Genomic DNA, 21,398 nt, shown 5'->3' with positions numbered 1-21,398 from the left:
TTAGGACTTGATGAAACCGTACGATAAAGTATTTGTGAAATGTGAGTTTGAGTTTTATGGGGAAACCAATGGGCTCGTGGCCTTTTGCAAGATTAACAATCACATTACGTGCATGCCCTGACTTGAAAAATGGGCACAAGAATGCCCACGGGCAGAAGGTCCCGGATAACTGTAATTATAGAGAAAACAGAGTAGAAAAGCAAATTAAAATAACAAGCGAAAAGAAAAGAAAAAAGAAAAGAAAAAAAGGGAAAGGAAAAGACTTTGAAGGCGCTTTTTCCATAGGAAAAAAATATTTTATTTTTTTAAGAACAAATTCAGTTTGAAACAGACGTGGAATGTGACCTCACGGGTTTCGTTTCTGGGGGCTGACTGCAATGTGGAAGTAAAGCGGACTGAAAACCTAGGACAGGCTATTAAAATAAAACGAATAAAGAAAAAAATATTTATAACTCAAGCATAATACTGTGTTACTTACAAATTGGACAACGAAATTTTAAATAAATATCCATGGTACATAATTACGGCACAAATATGCAGCAATTTGGCAACCTTTTATACCATTTTTTCCTCATTACAGTGCAAAGGGGGAATGACACTGCCGTTTAACAAGCTGTAGCTAAATACATTGCAAAATTCAGATTTTATACAAAACATCTTGCTTAGACTTTATAAAAAACCAACATTGCTCTATGTACACAATCTGGGTAAGAAAAGCCATTTCTGTCTTGTTTTCATGTGTATTTTTATTAAAAAGGTGAATAAGGCTACTGTAACACCCCAAATCCATATACAGTAAAATCTGAACCTATTTACAGCATCTTCACTTAAACATTATGGTGCAAATTCCAAAGTCAGGTGACTAGGGATGATAATACAAGCAAGGCATTTACAGTAACTTTTCCAAAGCTGAACCAACTTCAAATAAAGGGACAGTTGGTAGATTGTCATATTCTGCACCAGACACAAAACAGACGCACAGAACACTTTTCAATTGGTTGCAGGTAACTCTTCATCAATTCATCTGATTTCACAGTTTAGCATATAACCAAAATGTAGCCAACCGATGAGACACACATTTGATTTCATTAAAATCAGACTATTTCCCATTTTTCCCCTTCTTGCCCCTCTCCCCCATCCTAAAGGTTAATTTTTGATGGCTTACAAGAAAATCTTGTATGGATGCACATAAAGGAGAGGGTAGGGTGATGGAAAGAATCACATATGTACTGTGGCTGGTCGCCATGACAACCCTCCACAGACCTATGATATAGATATATATAATATATATTGTAGATATATATTATACATATATGTACACATGAATACCACTCACCCACTCACACATACACACACGCACTTTGGACCAACATCATTTTCAGGTTCAGGAAATAGAGAAGGAATAATTTTCTGTGACAACTCATTTTTGCAGGTATTCACTGGAGGTTTGAGAACCTTAAAATGCTGTTGCTACATTTTCTTTTCTTCCCAATTCAGAAAGCAAAGTGTTACCATGGTAACGGGACTATGTTAAAGATGTCTATTTTGCATAGCACATAAAAAGTAGGTTTCCTGTTTACTCGTTTTGTTTCCCAGAAGGGAGGGGACGAGGGGACTGGGAGGGCAGGGGGGAGAGCGGAGGGGGCAGGAGCTGAACTTGCCGCCGCAGCCCCCCCACATGACCCGGTGGGTGTCAGCGAACACTTGAGCCGTAAGGCAAGGGGAAACACAACACAGAGAAGAAATGCCCGGACATCTTGCCACTGTTCAATATATGGTGCAGTCATGTCCATTTCCTGGGGTTTGGGGCTTGCACTTCCTAGTCTAGGTTCCGTGAGATGCCTTCAGAGGACTGGGTTATTTTTGTATTTACTCTCGTTATTGTTATTTGGGGAGTGATGATGTTTTTCCCAGAAGTAGCTGTCCAATTTTTCTTTTTTAAGCACTGAGCGTTGAGACCACGCAATTGCCACAAGTGAATTTCACATCCTCTGGTGTGATTTGTGTGCAATCTTAAAATATATATTAGTAAAAATCTTTTACTTTCTACCCCTTGTGTTCTCTATACCTATTATAAATACGTGCTATCTTCCTTCTCCCCCTCGACATCATCATTGATTTCCGGCTTAAGGACTCGAAGAGGTTCGCCGTGTGCTTCACCTAGACACAGAGCAGCTGCGCTGTGGCCTCGCTCAGTAGCCCCCCCTGGGCCAGCACAGCACCTCCCAGAACCAAAGTGTCAGGGAGGCTCCCGGGGGGAGGGGGGCGGGGCAGGTGCACTGGGGAGGGGAGGGGGCGGGGAATCTGACCTACCTTTTATATAAGAGAACTCCTCAATAACATCAATGATGATGGAATTACAGCCTGTTTGACCTTTGGCTTTTCAACTTCTAGGTCAGATTTGGCTCTCTGCTATTCTCCTAAATGCTTTCCCTGTGTTTAATAAAATGTGATCAGTATAGCAGCTGAGTCTGCTTTAAACATCACCCAAAGCAGACCGACTCTCCTACAGCTTCGAAGCTGTACATCTTATTGCCAGTACCACAACAGTCCTGCCCAAATCTGTCATCAGCGGCCCACTGCCCCCTTCCCACCTGGCCTGTTCCTCTCCCAACAATGCCCCTTTGTTCTCCCCAGCCAAGAGGGACTCTGGTTTTCCTGCACGTTGCCATGTGATCAGAGCGGATTCCTTCAAAGGCACCCTCCTCCACTGCGAGTGGTGGTGTTGCGTCTCCTACTTGCCTCTTAAAATCTCAGCCAAACCAAAGTGCTGTGCTACCTAATTGGGTTCTCCCCCACCCGACTGTCTGCTTCGGAGGCAGCGGCGTTGAACTGCACTTGCAGACAGCCCTTTTCCCTGGCCCGCCCCCTTCCACGAACTCCTCGTCTTCCACGGCTGCCAGCCCAGTCTGGCGTCTGGCTGCAAGGCTCCTTATTAGCAAACACAACTTCGAGAAGCGTATTACCCATTCCGCTGTAGCTGTGGTTGCAGGTGCGTGGAGCAGGAGACCCCCCAACGTGAGTGTTCCAGCAGTGATGCAGTGTGGAGGGGGAGCCGGAGATCGGCAGGGGGGGCTGGGGGGGTGTGCCACGGTGAGGACTGGAAGCTGGACCTCTTGCAAGCCCCCCCCAGCCCGAGGTCTGTGTGTCAAGTCCGGACGCTCCTCGGGAGGGACACCCGAGGCAGAGACCGCATTTCCGGGCGCGGCGGCCTGGGACACCGGCCCGGGAGGCTCCCCCGGCTCCCCCCATCCAGGCGCTCCATCTCCCTCGGCTCCCCGCAGGCCTGAGTGCCGCGCATGGCTTGGAGGTGGAGGGGTGGGAGGCGAGCGCCGCAGCCCCAGCGCGCCCCCGCCCTGCGCCCGGCTCCCGGCTCCCGGCTGCCGGCTCCCGTCTGTCTCCAGCACGGCCGGGGCGCTACGACGAGGTAAGCTGTCCAACTCAACAGGGCTCCTCCGAGAAGCGGCGTCCCCTCGCCCCCGCTGTGCTCCAGTCCAGTCGAGGCGCAGGGGCTCATCAAACCCTCCTCGGGCGGCAGCGGGTCAGGAAGTTTCCTCCGGGAAAGCCAAGGCACCGCCGAGTCTCAGACCTTGTAGTAAATGTTGGCCGGGCTCTGGGGGGGCATCTCCTGGACTATGTACACGGGGTGCCCGTAGTCCCCGCTGACCTTCTCGTAGTGGGGGCAGAACACACTGTCCGCAGTCCGCAGCGGGATGATAATGTCACTGGGCTCCGAGCCGTTGTTGTTGCCGCCGCGCTTGGGGGTGGCCAGCGTGCTGAGCGACAGCGTGGCCGTGTGCTGCGGCGAGTGCTTCCTGTGCCTCCGCCGGTACTTGAGGAGGAGGACCACCAGCGTGATGATGATGACGATGAAGATGATGCATCCTGAAGCAATCCCTGCGAATAAGGCCACTTCGGAACCGAGGATATTGTTCCCGGAATGTCCGGCGCTGCTGCCGTCCGTGCTCGACCCTGCCAGGCGGGGAGACACAAGGGGCAGAGGGTCACTGCGGGGCCCCGGGCGCGGCCGGCGGGGAGCCACGCCACCCCAAACGCGCAGGCGGCCGCCCGCCCGCCCCAGACCCCGCCCGTCGCGGCCCCCACATCAGGACGGGCGACCCTGGGGGGCCTTGCTGGCGCCTCGCAGCCACACGCGCCACGGTCCCTCCACGGTCCCTCCACGGCGGGGACGGGCGGGGACACACGCAGGACGCGGCCCCTTGCTCTCCCGCCTTCCTCCCTGGGCGCTGGCGCCGTGGGAATCTCAGACCTCCCGCACTCGAACAGGCAAGCCCTGCCGACCGGCCCCGCGGCCCGAGCATGCCCGGGACTGCTGGGGCCTGGGAAGACGCTCCACTCGTACCGCGTTTGTATTATTTGATTTACACCTAAAGTATATTTGGAAGGCGGCAGAAACTCTCACACTGAACAGGCTGCCAACCCAAATGTTAAGCACGAAAAAAAAAAAATCGCCTGGCATCATTATATGATCCATTTATCAGTTTGTCACAAGAATTTGACACATCTTGTCATTGAAAGTTAGAAATAACAACTTCCCTCCTTGACGCTTGGAGAGAGGGGGGGATATCGCTGCAGATGCTAAATTCACACGACTACCAACCAGGCGCACAGATCCCGGATACAAAACTGCTGAGGTCTGCCCAGCAACCGCCACATAAAAATTTCATTAGCGTGCAAACAAATACATAGCTATCTGTTCAAGGATTGTTAAGAAAATGAAGTTAAATGACAGCAAACTTTCTCTGATATTCTAAACTGTGGGGTCCAGGATCCGTCTGGTATTTTATTTTACACTGAAAATGTGAAAAAAAAAATTCAGCGGTATAACCACCTGAAAAACGCGGCATTATGCAATATTTCAAGATGCTGCCACCTAAAACGTAGAAAGCGGATCAATCGGGCTCTTTGTGGATTAGATATAATTAGAGGAGGGATTAGAACATTAATTATATATACATTAACATCAGCTCTAAGCTAGTGTTGCAACCGGCACGATTAAGTGTCACCAATAAAAATAACTTTGGTCTGAATGAGTGGTGCTCATAATTGGCACCTACATCTGATGAATTCTACTCCTCTGAATGTGAACCTTTCGTGGGAATGAGTTATTTTGTTCTGATTGAGTAATTAATAACACCTAACTGAGAGCAAAGATTACCGACTCCAGGAACTACAAGTTAACCCAACTGGTATCCAAGTGCTCGGACTCTGTTCCACCTCTTGGGACCCGAGGCGCCCGGAACACACAGACCTATCCACACACACTCATGCTGCAATACCTGGATTTGGTTTGACAAAGGGACTTGTTGTTGAACTTCTTCCATTTGTACCGGCTTCTAGTTCTGGGCGTCGTGTTGGATCATTATGCCTGGTTGACCCAGCGGAACTTGCATCTATATGAGAAAGAATAGATTACTTACAGCCCAGGCGTCTAATGAGATCTAGCTCTAGGAGCTTTTGGATATATATCTCAAGAGGCATAAATAGCAATGAACGTAAGATTCTTTATGCAAAGTACTGTGACATACAAGAATATAATTTTCCTTTTAAAACAAAACGGTTATACTAGTTATTTCAGAGGTTTAGATTGTGAGGCCATCTGTGCAAACTATAGGGATTCTTGCATTTGGCAGGCAGAGCATTGCAGATGACATTTCAATTTAAACGAGCAAGTTGATTGACTACTATACCAATTTCTAATTAGAAGAATAATTCTGCACAATAGGTTATCTGTATGTGAAAAGGCTCAGTGAACTAAAGTCTTCTGTAGTCAAGATGCAGAAATGGGCAAAATGGCAGAAACTTAGTTTTCACTCTGGATATCTTAATTTTTGAATCAAAGAGGCCTTTCGTTTTTAAGAAGAAAAAAAGAGTGCATATATACATATATACACTATATGGCAATGGACATCGGACCTGGCTGACCTTAACTTTTAGAGGAATCTCCAATAAAAAAAGTGTGTTACATTGACTTGAGGCAATCTGTCAGTGGCTCAAGGTACAGAGAAAGGTCTGCTTTCAAAACTAAGCTACGAGGGACGGAAGGCGGGCATTAACAGCACCGGCGCCGTACTCGCTGGGGGCCGAACCAGATTACAGTGGCTTCATGAAGCAGCAGATGGTCTTTACCTTGTCCAACTTTCATGAGGATCTTCATGGCTCTTGTCTGGCACACCCCTCCCTCCTGGTTATCCAGGCCCTCCAAAGACCCATTTGATGTAGCTGATTAAAAATAAAATGGACAAAACAAAAAAATAAAGAAAAATCAGGAAATCAATAAGCCAAGTTTACATGAACATGAAATGTCTGAAAACAATTTGAAAAATAAGAATTCACTCTTAGTCACAAGTTTTCTGAAAGTATGGAATGCTGAAAGCCAAACATAAGAAAAAAACAGAAAAGAAAGAAAAATGGAGACTGTCCACACTGGTGCGCATATGCTATCTGGTTTCAAGTTTACTTAAGCGCTTTCTCCTTCCTTCAGAACCAACTGATTTAGTAAGTAGTCCACATACATAAAAGGGACAGCATCTTCCAAAAAGCTTACTATTTCAGGGTCAAAGTCAAAAGAGCAAAAGAGTTAATACAGTCACTTTAAAACATGGTAATCATCCCACAACACCTGCTTCCTCAACTACAGATTTCCTGCTTCAAGAACAATTAGCTTGATGCTCCCTGTTTGCCAAGCATCCTAGTTCGGTAAACACTAAACGAGGAGACTCCCACACCCCCTCTCCTTCTTTCCCCAGCCTTATTCGAGATGAAGAAGGCGGCTAGGATTCAGGTCTTCAAATTCTGAAGTTTCTCTCCATCGTTTTGTACTGGACCAGAAATAGCAAGTGTGTTCTTATTACCGAGATGGACCTCAGGCAAACCCTTCAACCAAGCTACCTGCTAGAAGACAACTTGACCGACAGAGGGGACCACACATGTCCTCTGCTCGGTCAGGGCCCCACGGCAACAACCCTGGGGTACATGGGGAGGACGTCCTGCAGCCATGGCCTCCTGTTCACCAGCTTGATTAGCTTCCCACTTCAAGAGGGAGGAGGAGGAAGAGGAGAAAGGGCAGAGCATTTGACCATTTTCAGTACTTTTTTAAAAAAACAACCTATGCTCTCCTCTCCTGAAACACACTGCCCTTCTGTCTCCTTAGGACGGTGTGTCCTCTGAATAGCATTGTAACTAAAGCTGCGAGAAGACAGGCTGCCAGGTACTTCACTGAGGAAGAGGATTTAAGTTACAGGTCAAGTTCCAGAAGAGAAAAGAAGGTGGAGAGTGCTAGACATTTTCATTCCTCCAAAGTTCAAGGGGCAAGGAACAGAAGTGTTTCATATACATTTCTGCACTGTAAGTCATTCTCTGCTTGGATTATCAAAGGCTTGTCTACTAACACTGTACTTTGCAAGGCACGGAAACAGGGACAGCATTTCTGGTAAAAATAAATCCAAAGACATTGTTTTAATGGGTTGTTTTCCAAATGGCAAACAAGGACTTCGTGCACGCACAGAAATATGCACGCTACAGATAATTATATTAGCTGCAAAATAAGGCACTTACTTGTCTTTGTGTTCTTGAGTTACCAACTTTTACTTTCACTGTTTTCCTTAAAAACAATGGCTGCTTCTCGTGTGTATAAATATCTCTTTGCTTATCTGAGTGTTTCCTTAAAGTTTACAGTCTTACAACCACACCTCACTCCTCTGCCGATGCTGGCACTGAGTTTCTCCTGGGAAAATGGGCAACACTGCCATAATAATTTTGGGGGGTAAAAAGTAGACAGTATCTTCTCGTAGACTGTTGAGAAAATATCCGGCAGAGGAGTTAAAACAAATAACCTATAAACTTTATATGTCTCTGTGAATCGAATAAAATGTTTTTCTCCCCATTTCTCCATCTGCTTTTCCCTTTTCCCTCCTCTACACAGGTTCCTAAATTTCGAAGTGTCTTTTCCTCCTAAAGGCATAAAACAGTGTGGCTATCTATGACCAGGCACCATTTTGGGGAGCGCTATAATCTTCACTTAGTTATTTCAAGTTTTCTCAGTTGATCTTTCTCAAAAATTAGGATATGTTCTCATGTAGAAAAACGCAGAAAGCTGGGGTCTTTATTTGGCTAATGGCTTCAAAAGTTTAGTTTACTTAATTCAAATGGAATCTCCATGTTTTCTAAATCATATGGGCATAAATGTGCCCACATGCAAAAGTGCACCCAAATGCAGTTAAATGACTAACTTTTTCTGGCTAACAGCTTAACAAATATGTTAAAAATAAGATCTGAAGGATCATGCACAGAAAAGGGGTAGGGTACAGGGGTTTGTTTATCTTAACCTTGAGGTAGTAAGGTCAAAGATTCAGATCTAAAAGGAAAAAATAATGAATACCAGAACGGGTAAGACAAGGTAAAGAAGCATCACCTGGGAACAGACTTCAAAAGTGCTGACTGCTTCTCCTTCTTCAGTTTGGAAGCAACCAGAGGTGCGCGTCATTTGGGTGATTTTTTTTTCTTTTGATTTTAATTTGTGGTCAACGCCCTTTCTGAATATCAATGCTTTCATGCAGAGCTTTTGGTTTACCCCAAATTTTGTCCAAATAACCCCCCAACGTAAAGAACTCAAAGTATTCAAATAAATTGCAATCTATAATCGAGCATCCACAGACTCTAAGATGGGAGGAGGAAAATTGTGCAGCAGGAGAATGAACCTGCTTTGCATCTTTAACAGTTGAAACTTTTTTATTCCTTGGGTGAGGGGAAAAAAGCCTTCTGGTCCTGAGTTGCATAGAGGGAAATGGAAGCTTGTGCCTTTGTAGGGTTCTTGGGGTTCTTGGACACCAGAGGCTGCTGCTGGTTGGGAGGGGGTGGGGTTGGTGAAGGGGGAGGGTGGGCCAGGAGGCAGAACACTGTGATATGCATTCCAGACTGCTTTATTCCCCTTTAAGTCAACTTGGGAGCAGCAAAGGTTACTGGAAGATATTGAAAAATTCATTACTAATGGTAACATGGCATCCCCAATACCTGGTTGCTTAAGAAGGGGATAAACTATATAATACAGTGAGATGTTCTGCCATGAAAAGATTTTTGCCCCGCCCTCCGTTAGAAATGACCTGAGTGGTCACAGAAAACCCGGTTTTCAGATGCCAGCAACCAACGGAAACTTCAGACAGTAAACTTCAGAGCAAGTCTAAAATAATTTAGAGGGACTCGAACTTATTTTGATGCCATAATGAAAATTAACCTCACTCTTCCTACCATACCTCCTCATCAGGGAGTGTAGGGAGTGTGGTTCTCAGTGTTGAGGTCCCCCTGAGGTCCTCCTTGCCTTGACCAAGGACCCTGACAAGTGTCCCGTCCTGACTGCCCCTCCTTATGGCGGTGAGCTTTGAAATAAAGCCGCAAGATTAAACTCTGATTTCTGCCATAACACCCAGTCACCAAGAAGCTTTAAAAAACAGGCTTAGCAGCTGACTTTGAGAAACAACAAGAAATTGCTAATGCTTTGGGATAAAAATCTACTTCCATTTCAGGAGACAATGTTGCAATGTTTTTATTGTTGATTTGAATGTATTAGGAATTTTTAACTTAGAGAGTAAAAATAAATTGTTACCTCATTATACTTCATTTTTTTCTTTGTCTCTCTCTGCCGGCATTAGCTAATGCCACCACAATTAGAGTATTACTAAATGGATGAAATTACATTTAATCATTTAGAGACGGGAAAAAAATAACACTGTTATACCTAAGCTTTTAGTGCCCAGACATTTTTTTCCCCTTGGCCTAGAGGAAAAAAAATAGACTTTATAAAATTAAAAATTACTAGAAAAGTTTCTCCATCCAGTTAGAAAATAGGCTTAATAAAGATACATGGGCATTTTATGGCCTGCTTTTAAAAGCTTCTGCTTCGGGGATCTAATTGCATGTCCTAAGTATACTGAAATCACTAGATTGCTCCCCTGGGGCCTGATTTTCAGTGGGTGGAGATCATTGCTCAGCAAAAAAGTACCCAGAGTTCACACTGCCTGAGAGTTCTTCACATCTGAAAACCGCACAAGCCAACAGCTGTGGTTGCCCGTGAATTTGCACACGGACTTAAACTTAGCTGCAGTTCTGACTCACTGGCAATCCTACACTGGTTATCGGAGCAGGGAAAAGAGAACCAGTGAATAAAACAGACTAAAAGGGCAAGAATCTTTTCTGGCTGTGTTTTCTAGACTGTGCCCACGGAGAGGAAGTAACAGTGCATTTTAACCTGGCTTCTTCTGATTGTTATTGCCCTGCACCCAGGGGGCTACGCAGCAGCATTGGATTCGGGCTGTTTTCAGTCTATCACATCGGGAACACTGTGCTAATCAGATGGAGAATTCGCTGCTGGGTTTGTGCCGATATATGAGCCTCATTCAAAAAGAGGTCAGGAATGAGGGCAGCACAAAAAAATTCTCCAGAATAATATATAGCTTCACTATGAAGCTATGAAGGAAAATTCTTGGTTATGCTGGAAAGGATGAAAAAAACACTGCTACTCTGGAGGGTATTTCAAACTATTTTAAAATGTAGCTTGTTGGGATGGGGCGGGTGACTGACAAGACACTCAAAAGCAAATTATTTTTATCCACTTCATCAAAGCAGTCGACCAAAGAGAGACAGGTAATAAGCTATATAGGGTCAGTAAAGCGACAGAGTTCAGTTGTCTGATAAGAATAAAAACCATAATTTATAGAAAGCTACACGGGACACATTTGTCTTATTTAATTATGAAACAAACAGCATTTTATGACAATTCTCTATCACTATCATCCTCCCTGTACTATATTCTCTTCCACCATGTCATGATATGCTGGCCCTCCTACTTTTGATTTCTTCAGGCCAGTTTTCCTACACATCGGTCTCTCTCCTTCAGCTCAACACAGACTCAGAAGAACCAGAAGCCTATCACCTGACAAACTGAGGAACAAAAGAAGCAGAATCAAGTGAGAAACATGGAAAGTGAAGCCGTGAGATTCAAATAAACATGGCACACAAACTAGGTTACTGCCTTCCACCAGGGCTAGCAACTCTCGGAGTGTCTAAAGGAAAAGAAAAAAAAAAAAAAAAAAAAAAAAAAAAGATGGAATGAGATCTGCAAGTTGGAAAACAAGGAGCCTGATAAAAATATAATCAGTTACTGTGAACATACAACCCAGGAAACCAAGATCTATCTCCTTAACCCCCTGACATCAATTCATATTCACAATGTGGACTACGGAAACAGGGACTCAATCTCCAGATCTCAGTGCAGATTTTAATGCCTCAAGGATGAAGAGTATCCTTTCATATACTGACTGAGGAGAAAGATTCCAAACATGGAGATGATAATGCTCACTGAATGCCAAAAATAAATGCCTTTTTCTGTAATTTTAATAAAAACTTCTGAGACAGAAACAGCTGTATAATGTGCCAAAAGGAGGAGGAAAAATTCACTTCTAGCTTCTTTTTATGTGTTTTTCTTTGTGGACTTACAGTGTAAGAGATGAGGAATGTGTCATCGTGAGTTTCCAAGGGCCTCGTTATTTTTGTTTGGCAGGATGTTAAAAAAAAAATTCAGCATTATTTCAAAGCACACGGCATTTCATCCCATAACACCAAATTTGCCTTATCTTTGCTATATAAACACTTCTTAAAATGGCCTCAATTTGAAAAAGGAAAAATACAAAGGGAGATATTTTCAAAGTGAAATATAGATCCACAAAAAGGTTTTGTTTTTGTTTTAATCCCTACTTGATGAGATAGCTCCTGCTGGCACTTGATTAACTGATTTCAGTGTGTGGGGAACAGGTCACAGTTTAAACACTGTATAAGGGACGAGTGAGGTAGGATGTGTGTGTTTCTCACCTAAGGAAACATTGTTCCAGTATGATAAGAAGAATCACTTGAATTAAAACCACATCACTATGGTTGTGTTTTGAAATTTTAAAGCAGTAAATCATGCATTAAGAATTAATAACTGGCATAGCCCCAGTGACTTCTACACAACACAATTAATTAGTTTCTCTGCTAGAAAGAACGATTTGGAAAAATGAATTTAAAAATGGAGTTACAATTTAGACCTTCCCTGTTGCATTCTAGTATTAAAATGTGAATAAAGATAGCAGGTATCAAATATAAATGGATGCTCTTGAATAAAACAGTGTAATTTAATTTTCTCAGTTTCAAAGGTTCATCATGAACAATGACAGGCTATTCTATTGACAGCTCAGAAATAAGACGAGGTATAACAACCTTGAAGCAGTCTGGTCAACTGTCTTTGTGCATTTACTGGAAGATTTAACGACATATATTACTCTGCCACTTTATATTAATTTGGGGGAAAGTAGGGGGAGACAACAGGATACTATGCAGAAGTGCCAGTATATTCACTCTGTCTCCTATTTCATAGATCCCATGAGACTTGGACATTGAGGGAGGTCAACCTACTGAGAAAACAGTAACAATATAAAGTAACAGTCACCACATCTAGAGCATAAGAATTCTATCACTGCTTACTCATAAAATCTTTCAGCCATCAAGAACTGTACACAAAGATGCAGTTCGTGACAATCATTAAAGATGCTAAGAGCCATAGTTACCTTTGATAACAGTCCTGAAGGATCACTGATTACATACAACCAGGCTGAAAAGAATGGGGTAAGAAGCGTTGACTGTGTGTGCGTGCATGTGCCTGTGGGTGTGCGTGCGTGAGCATGCGCGTGTACACACAGGGACTATATGTCAACGAAAGATCTACCCTCCAGGCTCCAGCAGTGCAGTGACATTTTTCTGAGAAAGATCAAACAGTCCTAGCAATAAATGACCAGTCCCTCTTTCCTTTCACTAGAGGCACGCTAACCACATGAGACTGATTACGGAGTGGTTTCCTCTATTTCCCCTGAAAATATTGCTTGCAACGCCTTAGTGTCTTGATTTCTAAGGAAGTCTGTTGAGGGAAAACACTTGTTTCTAAGATTTTATGGCTAAAAGTTAGGATGATTTATGCAGGTGGAATCTTCCATTAGGTAAAAAAAAATTGCAATAAGATCTCATAAAAAAAAGTTTTCATTTTTCATCACAATTACCTTCCTGCATGAGAGTCAACCTTAATATGGGCCAAAATCTACTAAAAGGAATTAGGTTTTAAAAATAGGTGGCTAAATGACTTCCATACAATGACCAAACTCATGTTAAAAAAAAAAAAAAAAAAAAATCACAGCAAGAATGATGTAAGAGTTCTAAAGATAAAACGTTATTCCCTATTGTCTATATTAGCCTTACTTAAGCGTTCAGATTTGTAAAACTGAGACTTCCCGGTCAAGAGACAGTGATAATATCTCATGGAAACATTCTGAACCATGAAGAAGCATGTGCTAGAGTGAATTATTTCTAGCATACAATCCACTGCCCACTCCTGGCTTTTTAACAGTCTTAATCATTAAAATATCCATGCGGGGATAGGGAAATGTCTAGATAGCAAAGGGTTGGAGTAAAAAGTTCATGGCGGGGAGGGCGCCCATCCCATAACTTCTTGCTCATTCTACTGTCACTAATCGCATGCAATGATATTAATGGCCCAGTAATTGGGCATCTGCAGCACTGAAGTGGAAAATACCCATCTGAGGCTGAGTTCATCTCTGGGTGGTAAGACTTCACTAGTGACTGAATTAATGTTTGCTGACAGTTTTGCATAGAACACTGCAAAGGAGAAAATGCGCCACTGTCCACGGCATGAGAGTTTAGATGGACGTGATGTTATTTGCTTTGACCATCCAGAGACCAGTGGTAACCCCAATAAAGTGTCCTGTCTGAATGTGCCCTACACATGAACCTTATTCCATTCAGGGGACATGTTCTATTCTCTAGGAATCCAGAGCAATTTTCCACATGTTTGCTTCAATCAAAGAATACCTTCATCTCCTTGTTGAACCTCAGGAACGATGAAACCGGGCTACATCACTAATGCAAAAAGCCATTTTCAAAGCAGAACTCTTGTTAGTAACACACAGCCTGGGACCCCCTATGACGTCATCAATGCTCGTGCCCGCCGTGCTGCCCGCCCATCCGCCCATCCATCCATCCACCTCAACCGCAGCACTTGTATTTGACTAAGGAAATGTGAAGTCTCATTGCCTCAGTTTGTATATTTGAGAAATGGAACATTTTGATAATTTTACTATTTAGCAACTTTCCGTTGAGGGGCTTGAAGGACTCGATAGCTTTTTAAAACCGCACAGTAGCATGTCTTAATAAGACACGGCATTGATGAAAAGATCTAAAGATAAAGAGGAAATGTGAAAGACCTGACACGCTGCTATACAACCCCCTTCCCCGCTGACCCTTTCTCCCTCCCGCCTGCTCCTGTAGGGTTTTCTGAATTCAGCTCTGGGGACTACGACTGAAGTCAGTTCTAGGTTACACGATACAAAACAGGGCACGGGCCCCACACGTTTGGACAAGCCCAGCGATCATCAGGTGTCTGAACTGTGTCAGCTTCTTCGTACTTCTACCTATGTGCTGTGTGTACACGTAAGTGTCTACATTGTCCCTGTGGAAGTGGGGGAGGCATGCATGTATGCACACTCCCTTTACTACACCATGCATGGGACGGGACACGTATGTACACCTTTCGTCTCACGAGGTATGCCTCCTATGCTTGCTGACCCAGGGGCACTGTCACAGGCTGAAGATGCTGGTCTGAGGGTCCCCTAGCCCTGGCTGGAGTCTTGACTCTTGCGTTTCACGGCAGGGTGAACCGTAGATGTACCACTTAGGAACTACTCAGACTAAGTTCTCGTGTTCTCAGAGTGATAAAAACTTCTCTACCACCTGTTTTTGAGACTGCAAAGTGACACAGAGCATGTGACGCTGTGACACTCCTTTTTTTTTTTTTTTTTAAAGATTTTATTTATTTGACAGAGAGAGAGAGAGACAGCTAGAGAGCGAACACAAGCAGGGGGAGTGGGAGAGGGAGAAGCAGGCTTCCCGCCGAGCAGGGAGCCCGATGCGGGGCTCCATCCCAGGACCCTGGGATCATGACCTGAGCCGAAGGCAGACGCTTAACGACTGAGCCACCCAGGCGCCCCAACACTTCCCTTTTTAAGTGATCAAACACCTAGCCTGGAATCTCAGAATTTCAGGAACAAATGTGTGACTCTTAAGAACTACATAAATAAGTTTTCTCAAAGTCATCTTTTTTATGTCTGTCTATGCCTCTTGGCTATTTTTTTTTAAAGTGCTTTATTTTGCTTTAAGTGTTGATCTTCAAGGTGAATATTTAAAGGCTATTAAGAAAGAAACTATGTCTCACTCATTTCTCTAGTATTATTCGATTATTTATAAGGCTAAGTAAATACAGGCACTAGAGATATTGACATGTATTTTATGAAATTGTAAAGGCAGTTTTACTCTGGGCAATCTGTAAAGAATTCCTTTTTTTTCCAAGTAATCTTCATTTCTCACCTGCTCTTGCTTTGCTCTTATTTTGTACATAGGGTTTTTAGTCTTTCCTCTCCTTCGTCTTCCCATTGCTTTAGGAAGCAGTCATCTTATTCTTTCCTTAGTGACTTCTGGGAATAAGGAAGAGTGTTCACAGGACTCTCACTACTGCCCAGCTGAACAGAGCCAGAAGTTTCTCAGTCCAATCTCCAGTTCAGCAGAAGCTGAGACTTCGTAACGTAAGTGTGAAGAATGTAAGCTTTATTCATATGAAATTCAACTAGGAGTCCTACTGATACACTCTGAAAGGGCCTTCAGTACCGTCAGAGGAGGATTTCACATGATGTTAAAAAATAATAGAAACAACACTTCTGATTATCAGACTAATGAAACGTTCTTTCCCAGCTAGTCTCAGTGACAAGGCGACCCTGACACACCTTTTTTTTTGTTTAGGAGAATATTTATACTACATTAGGATGCTGCCGAAATTATCAATAAAAATAGTGTTTCCTTTGTGTGCGGGGGAACTGAGAAAAAGCTCTGGCAAGGTTGGTGAAATGACAAGTGGGGAAATGATTATATGTATAGAACACTCCTCCCGGTCTGTCTCTTTCGGGTCTTAGAGAGGATCTGCTAACAAGCTCCGGCAGTTCCACCAACAAAAAGATACATAAATGCATGCTTCTTGGTAAAGGAAGCCCAAGGACAAAAGGACTTTTATAACACTCCAAGAAGACAAAGAGCAGAGATCTTACAATTAAGTTATGCAGCATTACTGAAACCTGTAAACTCTCTGGAGTTTCATTTTAGGGATGGTTTGCAAAAACATTACATTTTGTGAGTACATCTTCCCCACCTGCTAGCTTGTAGGAAGGCATCACTTTGCCCTTAGTCTTCCGCCACCCCGCTCTGCTCCAAGGGGACCCCTTGGTTGTACTCATCAGGAGCCAACCTTGGAAATGAGCACTTGACACGTAACACCCATTTAAACTCTATCAACCTCCAAAGCGGACACTATGCCCAGTTCACAGATGAAGAGCTCAAGACAGAGGCTGGGGAAGTTACTTGTTGAAGGGCATTCAAGAACCCTGGTCTGTCTGACTCCAGACTCCCACCTACCATGCTCATCTGTCGCCCCAATTGGTGTGTGTAGATAATCCTCCAGACACCCAAGAATCTGATGGACATTCCATTACAAAGATGACAGTTGTAGGTTAGAAATAAAAATGTGTTTAAAATGCTGGAATTCGGCAATTCTATACAAGGTCTAAAACGTAAATCCTCACCCCGAAGTCAGAGACAGAAGTGACAGGCTGATACCATCCTATCACTAAACTTAAGGGAAATGTAGCATATATATTAATTCATGACAGAAAACCCATAATCATTACACAGGCCACACATTCTTATATATCTGAAAAGAAATCTACATGTCAAAGGATATTCAAAAGCTCCCACAACTATTTTGCTGAGGAGAGGTTAGGGTACATCCAGTGTATTTCATGCCAGTTGCCATACCTACTTCCTAAAATAAGTAAATTGGAAACACAAAAGGAAAACAAACCCAAAAGGAAAACACACCTAAGTAAAATATATACGTATATACATATATATTTAACAAAAATGCAGGAAATGGAATCTGTTGTTCCTCTGTTTTGATTCTTGAAGAATAGTGTTTTGTTATATTTGCATGCAAGCATTTTAAAATTTATTTTGCGATTTTGCTCAGAAGTGAAGTTTATGCCTAAGAAACAGCAAAGCAAAGCTGACTGTGGAGGCTTCCAATTTCACGTGGTCTGATTTTTTTAAAAATTGCTTTACAAAACTAAACCAATGGCCTAGGAAATCGTGACTCAGTCAAACTCGTTGACTATTCCTCAAGGAAGACTTTCCCAAGACCAAGAAAGGGACGGGCAGCTTGGAAAGGCCCACTGTGCATACGGCAGGGTGTACATAAAAGGACAACCTTTAATCAAACAATTGTTAGAAATGATGACTTTCAGACCATTCCACAAGTCCAGGTCTCGGCTATGGATCTGAGGTAAAACATCGTAGAAGTTACAGGAGGCTACGCTGGGAGGGGCCTCGTGCCCATGGCCGCCTCTGTCACACGGCCCTGCTGTGCCCACTGTTCACCTGAAAAGTATCAACACAATGGCACTCATTTTTCACCCATCTCTGACTCACATAATTTTGGTAGAGTGATGAAAACTTCTTTGTAGGTATTTTGCAAGCTTCCATGCTGAGGCTGGATAACCAACCTACAGAACCTTCATAAGGCTGGATGTTGCAAAGGGCCGACAGACCAAAATTGCTGACTCATTCACCACTGGGTGATCGTCTCTCAAAGAAATTGTAAACCACGCACAGAAAGTGTCTACAAGAAAAGTCAATGACACAAACACGGACGAAGGCTGAGAACACAGGAATGCTCTCCTATTAACTGGAGTGTTTACTGAGGTAGAGCTTCCCTTGAAAATGGGCACTTGAGAACAGATAGTTATTTCATAAACTTTAAAAAATTTTAAAGACTATAAACATAACTATAGGTTATATACAATGCTTACTATGCTTTTAAGGCAATTAAGAATCTGAATGTCGTAAAGAACGGAGGGGTTTTTTCAGACCAAACGGCACTAACATCCCTACTTTCGGATCATTTGAGATTAGGAGATTTGATGATGCAAATCAGGCCTAAGGCTAATTACTGAAATAGGTCACTTGAAAAAGTCAATTCTAAACATTAAGAAAACCCACATATATCATTTTGCCACATGTCAAAGCAAATAATCATCTATGAGAAGAACTAATGAGGAAGCGTATCATTTTGTCATGTCATTTCCTAAGGGAATTTAGTGGATACTTGGTAGGTTTAAAAATACACTTGCAATTAAAAGTTAATATTTACTTCCAAAACTCCAAAGTCCGATGACTATATTCTAAAAATCTGGTAACACTATAAATCAAATTAAATGTCTTTGGAGAATTCATAGCAGATCCCACCCATTTCAATTGGAGAAGAGACACATAAACCAGACATCCTACACGGGATGTATATATCCAACCATGAAATGGTTTGGAACTGCAGACCGCCATCACTGGCCATAACAACAACGATAAAAGAACTTTCCAGAAGTCAAAATTCAAAGAGATAAAGTGACTTTCTCCTTAAGCACAGGCAACGGGACTAGACCTGAGGTCTCCGGGCTGCTAGCCCAGTGCTCCTGGAATCAGTTTACCTGGGGAATTATCCAACACCTGGGCCGTCCACTGACAAACTGGACTGTTCTCCTTGGGGGTAGCACTACTCCACACCATCACTTCTCTGATTCCTGCCCGTGACAAGGAACCAGCACACAGTGATGACGATGTTGATACCCATACTCTTAGCGCTGAAGGTGCTTAGACAATGGAGATTCGGAGCTGGATACATGTCGTACGGCCGCATCTCCCAACCCAACATTATTAACAGTCTCAAAGTGAACTGAGGACCTGAGGTGTTCCAAATACATTAGTGAATCTGAGTGCTCTCCATTACGCCATCTTGAATGATACTCTTTCAAGTCAAGTGTGACTCTGGGGTATATGTGAGTGATCATGTGATGTGGAAATCGGCGACTTTTAAAAATCTTGGAATTCTCAAAGAAGCAAGGATGGAAGGTCAGCATTCACTTTTTAAACTATTTTAAAATGTGTTCTGCTCATCTGTCTCCTCCTTTCGAGGGAAAGCTGTCTATCAATGAGCGCTGCTGGCTGGGGGCGGGCGTGAGGAATGAGCTTCTGGCTTTTCCAAGGTTTCTGCAGCATCTTCCCATGTCTGTGACGTGACAGAATTGCTCAGGGGTCTGGTGACAGTGTCCCTGGTTCCTGGCCAGCCTCGGAGCCCTGGTCACTCACCTGGCCAGCAGCGTTCCAACAGCCTCCCACTGCTTCACACTCGAAACCCTTAGCTCTATTTTAAGAAAGAGTCTTTTATCCCAGGCTACCACGAGGTTTTACACAGTAATCGCCACTCTGAGGCGAGTTCTGGAGGCCAAGGGAGCTTGGCTACCTGTTACTGAAACTAATAATGAGTTTTTTTTTTTTTTTTTAAGATTTTTATTCATTTATTTGACAGAGAGAGACACAGTGAGAGGGGGAACACAAGCAGGGGGAGTGGGAGAGAGAGAAGCAGGCTCCCCTCGGAGCAGGGAGCCTGATGCGGGGCTCGATCCCAGGACCTGGATTCATGACCTGAGCCGAAGGCAGACGCTTAACGACTGAGCCACCCAGGCGCCCAATAATGAGTTTTTTTTTAAGAGATGCCATTACTGTATAGATTAATATTATAACTATAAATTAAATCGTGCTTCTAAATACACACCTGTCACGTATGGATGCCATGTAGTTGCTAAATGCTCACTCTGTTACACACAAAGGTGTTGCTATCAAGTGCAGAGCGTTTGCATTCCTGCATCCTACCTCAGACCGCAGGCTCAACCCACCATGCTTCCTGAAGCCCCGCTTGCACTCAGGGGGGACGCAGATTGCAGAAAGCCATCTTCATGAAGTGAAGTCATAAATGAAAATAAGAGGACAGAATCTGGGTCTGGTGGCTTATCTCCAGGGAGGAACCGGCTCGTGGACTTGGGCGGTACACATGGCTCTAGGGACAGACTGAGCATGGCAGGTGCAGTAGGTGCTCTAGAGCGCCCCCCTCAGGCACTGTGCGTGCTCTTCCCCACCTACCCAGGGGGGCACAGCCCTCCGTGGGAATTCATCAGGTCCCTGCGCTACACGTTAGTGTCCTTGGCAAACAGTCTTGCTTAAAAGGTCTTTAAAATAAATAAATAAGCAAACCACTAGGCTTCCGATAGCTCCATTGATTTCACCTAATAACTATTCTCTATTTTCAAAGATTTCTCTATCATTTTGTCTCCTTTACCACCCTGCCTCCTTGTTTCATTCCTCAGAATGCTTTTATTTTTATGATAATTAGTCCTTTAAATCTACAATTTACCACTTTCCCTTTCTCTGCGGTACTGACTCTTGCGAAGCTACTCTGTGTCGAGTTGGCTTCAAAACAGGTTTTCAGTCCCTGGTGTTTCAGGTATGCAGCAAGGACAAGATAATTAGACAGCTATGACCATCTTTGTTTTAATGACTAATGTAGTAAAAAACAGTGTATAATTGAGTACTAAGTATTCAGTGAATTCCTGACTTTGCACTCTCAAAAGCGGCCAGAAGGCTGAGAAAGCCATTTCCATGGATCACCAAGAGATGGGAGAGCCATTTGCATGGATCACCAAGAGATAGGACTGGATCACCAGGAGAGAGCAGTTCTGCATTTGCTGACGAACCGAAGCCCGTGGTAACAAACACGTGCACACTCCAGCCCAGTTATGGGCATAGTTTTACACCAAAGGAACTAAGAAAAAATATTTCATTGCTTGAGTGATGTAATCACCCAGACTGCACTCTGACAAAACCCTGGGCCTGGAACAATCCTACCTTTGTGCCCACATACTGTTTGCTCCTAATGGGCATGTGCTTGGATGCGAGCACCCTCTGCCTTCACAGCCTTCTGAAGGGAGCAGTAACTCAGATATGACCCGAAGGATATCTAGTACCTACTTCCTGCAACAATGTGTCATATTATTATGTAGATGGAAGAAAAAGGTAATTCACTGAACAAATCCAGGTTTTCAGTCTTATTCTTCTAAATCTGGTTTTAACACGTCAATGTGTAATTTGGGATTGTCTGTAACAACCCCCCCCCCCATCCTCTGAATCTATGTGCTCCACAAGGAAAGGGTACCATTACACCACTTTGTTCACTGTTGAATCCCTAGCACTTACAGTTTCTGGCATAGAGTAAATACTAAATTACTAAATGCGTGAGTGAACGTATGGATGGATGGATAGATGGATGGATGAAGAGAGAAGTCATCGCACAAGATTTA

General features: G+C 43.6%; 1 protein-coding gene across 2 annotated transcripts in view; it reads right to left on the bottom strand.

Annotated features, from left to right (window-relative positions):
- Positions 1-279: 279 nt before the first annotated feature.
- EFNB2 (ephrin B2) overlaps positions 280-21,398 on the bottom strand; it is a 43,977-nt gene continuing 22,858 nt past the window's right edge. The window contains exons 3-5 of one of the 2 annotated variants that reach the window (XM_032402645.1): positions 6,151-6,243; positions 5,301-5,414; positions 280-3,972 (exon numbers count right to left, since the gene is read on the bottom strand). In XM_032402645.1, coding sequence (XP_032258536.1) covers positions 3,584-3,972; positions 5,301-5,414; positions 6,151-6,243 — 596 coding nt within the window. In that variant the 3' untranslated portion in view covers positions 280-3,583. The remainder of the gene's footprint in view (positions 3,973-5,300; positions 5,415-6,150; positions 6,244-21,398) is intronic. The other variant, XM_032402644.1, reaches the window with a different exon arrangement.

This window comes from Phoca vitulina, unplaced genomic scaffold (genome assembly GCF_004348235.1).
Source record: "Phoca vitulina isolate PV1807 unplaced genomic scaffold, GSC_HSeal_1.0 scaffold5, whole genome shotgun sequence".
NCBI lineage: Eukaryota > Metazoa > Chordata > Mammalia > Carnivora > Phocidae > Phoca > Phoca vitulina.
Note: the sequence above shows the minus strand (reverse complement) of the source record. Positions and strands in the feature narration are given on the sequence as shown.